This window comes from Neolamprologus multifasciatus, chromosome 22 (assembly GCF_963576455.1).
Source record: "Neolamprologus multifasciatus chromosome 22, fNeoMul1.2, whole genome shotgun sequence".
Lineage (NCBI taxonomy): Eukaryota > Metazoa > Chordata > Actinopteri > Cichliformes > Cichlidae > Neolamprologus > Neolamprologus multifasciatus.
Genome location: NC_140459.1, coordinates 21,911,393 through 21,915,513, shown reverse-complemented (window position 1 = coordinate 21,915,513; position 4,121 = coordinate 21,911,393). Strand labels below are relative to the sequence as shown.

General features: G+C 44.5%; 1 protein-coding gene across 2 annotated transcripts in view; it reads right to left on the bottom strand.

The window, feature by feature from the left end:
* Positions 1 to 4,121, bottom strand: part of rims3 (regulating synaptic membrane exocytosis 3) — a 47,030-nt gene that overhangs the window by 6,347 nt on the left and 36,562 nt on the right. For both annotated transcript variants that reach the window (XM_085149536.1, XM_085149538.1), the window contains exons 3-6: positions 1,408 to 1,549; positions 1,206 to 1,318; positions 538 to 639; positions 315 to 454 (exon numbers count right to left, since the gene is read on the bottom strand). In XM_085149536.1, coding sequence (XP_085005662.1) covers positions 315 to 454; positions 538 to 639; positions 1,206 to 1,318; positions 1,408 to 1,549 — 497 coding nt within the window. The remainder of the gene's footprint in view (positions 1 to 314; positions 455 to 537; positions 640 to 1,205; positions 1,319 to 1,407; positions 1,550 to 4,121) is intronic.

The following is a 4,121-nucleotide window of genomic DNA, read 5'->3' as shown; positions in this document are numbered from 1 at the left end:
CTGGAGGAGAAATGACAGCAATTTTTTTTTTTTTTACTGATTTCCAGTGCTGTGGAGACTTCTCAGCTACTGGCAGACCCCAAATCTATTTGTCATACAACAAATTTACTAACTCAATAATTATAAGTCCTATGAAGTTTTTGATTGGTGCATAAGAACTTTCAGTATCACCCAGTTTAAACCTGTGAGACCAGCAAAGACAGCGTAAAATCAATTATTTAGCGTGTTTGGAATCAAAAGAAAAATGCGTGAGACATTTCATTTTTGGGTGATGAACCTTAAAATGTAAAGGCTAGAAAAAGAGGATTACTTACCTGTAGGACTTTGCCCTGAGGACTCTCATCGAACAACAAAGCCTGCTGGTAGGTGGGGTCCAGAGTCTTCTTCACTACTTTGGTTTTCTTCTTAGCCAAGCACACGCCGTTCTCCAGAAGATACACCTTCACATAGGTTGCTGCAGATGAAAAAAGAAAAAGTGAGCCTCATGCATGTGCTGCTAAGCCCACAGAATTGTAGCTTTCATCAAGAAGTGAGTACCTGGTATGTTCTTGGAGCCTGGTTTGGGGGTCAACCCTCTGGCCTGGTTGACCTCCACCTCTAGCTGCCCTCCTCTGTCTACCATGCCTACATTTACATCCCCTATAGATCAAAACAAACCAAAACTCAATATAACACCATTATAAAAAAAACAATTCTTTAAAAACCCCTGAAGTTTCAATGCAGCTGAGATCTCTGCCTGGACTGCAGCTGCAACAGACAATGTCCAGCAGCAGAGGGCCACATAGAGCTACAACACCATCTTCACCACCAGATATAAAGGAGTGCACTGCTCTGGGTAGTTATTTTTTCAAAACCAGTAACCTTTGCATGAAAGATTTATAGCTCACGCAGGAATAACTTCATTCCTGCTGAGCGAATACACGATTACTGGGCAGTATTTCACGATGCTGTTGTGCATTTAAGTGGATGCATGCTGCAAAAAGTTTTAAACAGAAACCGGAGTTTCTGATTGATAATGTATTAACTGAATGATCTGACTGTGCTGGTGTGCAATATATTGTCCCGCTTATATGCCTCACATTTCAATCAAACGCTATCAAATAGAAACAATCGATGACTTCCACTAGTTTTGTATGATAAAAACAGATGAGAATGGAGTGGACTGCACGGGACTAGATGGTGATGCTGGCCGACTTCACGCTTACCCATTGGGGGTGTAGCTAATGTTTGCCGGCCTACGATCTGAGCGGGGCCTAGTCCGTCCAGGAAGTCACTGAACTGGCTCTCAGGCCCCAGGCGTGTGGTAGGGAAGACAAACCTGCAAGAGGAGAAACAGACTCATGCTGGATGAACAGGTATTGTGTATATGGACGAGCGAACGGATACACTGTCGGACGGGACACGCACGTTCCATCGGAGCTGTTTGAGTTAGTGCTGCCGTCGGTTGAGTCCTTGCTGCCCTGCCGTGTCACTCGGTTTCTCATCTCGACGGCGATTCCGGTCTCCGTGCTTCGCCGGATGGTGCTGCGGAGCTTCTTTGTCCCGCCATCTGAAAGCAGAACACAGAGGTCATGTTCCCTTCTTTAAGTACCTTTATTTCAACAGGCTAATCCACTAAGTATAATAATCTGAGGATTATTAGAGCTGCCTGTTAAGGTCGCCAGGGGTTAACGGTGAAATTATGTGACCCTTATGAGAATTTAAGATACTTCGTAAAGCCAAGCAAAGTTTACACACATACACACTCAGTTGCACAAATTGCCTAAAAATGTCTGATGTTTCTCTTTAGTTATTTGTGAGTGTGTTTCTGTGTAAAATGTTTGCTTTTTTCAAAGCTACCCACCACAAATAACCAAGAATTCAAGTTTGCCTTGAAAGCTCAGATCCCTGCACTCTTTATTATGAAGCGAGGCCACTCTAGCGAGAAGGCAATATCCACTGGGGTGTCCCTGCGCTACTGAAAAACAGCTCCACATCACAGGTATAACTACAGTCCATTTTAAATGCACAAAGCCCATTTTGCAATGGCTGTTGCAACTAGGGAGCAATAAGCCTTTAGGAGGACCTCCTGAGCCTCGGCTTGTAAGGCAGAAACACAAATTGGCAGCATGGGGAAGAGTAGTGGGTGGCAGGGCAAGGGGAGAGGTGAGAGGCTGAGCTCAAAAAGATGAGGAGATGAGAGGAGGAGAGGGGAGGGTTCTCAAGGCTTTGCAAGTCCTGCTGACGTTAGGAGAATGAGAGCAAGCCAGAGAGTGCTAACCCCAGAAGAAGCTTTCAGGACATCATCCCCTGTAATGACACACTGTATCTCCGTGTGACTCGGCATGCTGAAAAAGCAGCAGCAGGGCACAGATGAAGTGATTTGGGTTCAGGATATGAAGTATAAGGTTGTGCAGCTCTTTCCTTCACTTTTATCACTCCACACCTCGGCCTCGATGTCATTCTTGTAGCATTAGCCATAGAGTTTTAGGTCAGTTTTATCAAAGAGTTGGCATTTCCGCTAATTTTTCAAGCAAACACTCCAAAGAGTCTCTGGTTTCTGCTTTAAAATGCAGAGTTCTTTCCTTTTATTTTTGTTTGGCCCTAATATTTGCATCTGTGCATCTGTCATTACTGTGTAATAAACCGTGCTTTTTACCAACTACACTAAAAGAGATCGATGTCCACAACTGTAAATTCACACCTTTACACGGGTATGCAGCTTGCGCACTCACACCTCTGTGCAACATGTGCACAAAGTGTCTGCACGTGAACAGCCCGGGCCACACAGTGACAGTTTAGTCACACGGGAGGATGAGAAAGCAGCTGTGAGCTGTCATGTCAGCAAAGCTCACTTTAGAAAAACCTCCACAGTGGCTCTGACTAATTTCTGGGTCAACCCTATGAAAGGAGATTTTCTGGCCAAAAAATATTTTTCAATAACTTTCCAGTGGGGATTAAAAGCTTTCCTCTTCTTTGAGCATGTTAATTATGAGGCAAATGGCTGCTTATCAAAGCAATAACAAAGAGAAGTAATACATCACAGAGCGCCTTTACGACTACAGCGGTGGTTGCTGTAGAAACACGTACATCTGCCCTGTATAGGAGCCTGGATATATAGCAAAACAGCGCAGTGAAGGCAGCACAGCAGACTTAACAAGTGGTTCCTTATCACTGCCAGTTAAGCGAACACCCAGCCGTCCCACTTCATTAGCCCGAGCATCTCCAGTCTCATTAAGCATCCTTACCATGCCAGGCTCATTACCATGACAACCACAGACACCCTGCATCATCACCATCACTGTGGAGATAAACAGACAGCAAAACAGAGGCCCTTGATGATAGTTTTGGGTGTTAAAATGATGATAATGACAGAGGAGGACAGATCTATGTATCTCTCTCTCAATCTGCTAGACCTTCTCTTGCTTTCACCTGAACAAATCTTAAAATGCTACAGGTTACTGAACAGAGCTCTTTTGTTCAAATGAAATCCAGCTGAAAATAAACTGTGGTGCATCCCATGTTAACAAAAACGCTGTCGATGTCTGCAACAATCTAAAAAGATGCATGTTAGGTTGAAGCGGACTAGCTGCATCTGTGGGGCTCTAAAGAAGAGAGAGGACGAGTGCTGAGGATAGATGGGTGAAAAGGAAGATGAGAATGATAGGGTCCCATGGGCATTGAAGATGAGGAGAGGGGTGCTGCCTTCTGGTACCTTCTATTTATAATCCTGCAGTAAAGAGTATTTCCAACAACCTGTGTGTGTGTGTGTGTGTGTGTGTGTGTGTGTGTGTGTGTGTGTGTGTGTGTGTGTGTGTGTGCACGAGAGAGAGACACAGAGAGAGAAAGGGAAAGGTCTGTATGTGTTGTAGCATGACACCCAGACAAACTCCATGCACTCCTGCTGCCATGACAACCCCCGCCCTCAGATCTGGACCTCAGACAATGCCACCTGAGACAACTAGCGCCATAGCGACAGGCTCATCCGCTATTGCCTTTTATTTTATTTCATTTTTTTAAAAATAAGAATCGTAACTTGTACAGGAAATACTTGACTGTAACTTCTGCACTAACTTCCTCTCCAAAACTTTGTCCTCGCTCACAACCAAACCGCACAAGTCTGCTGAAGAGTGTGTTTAAAT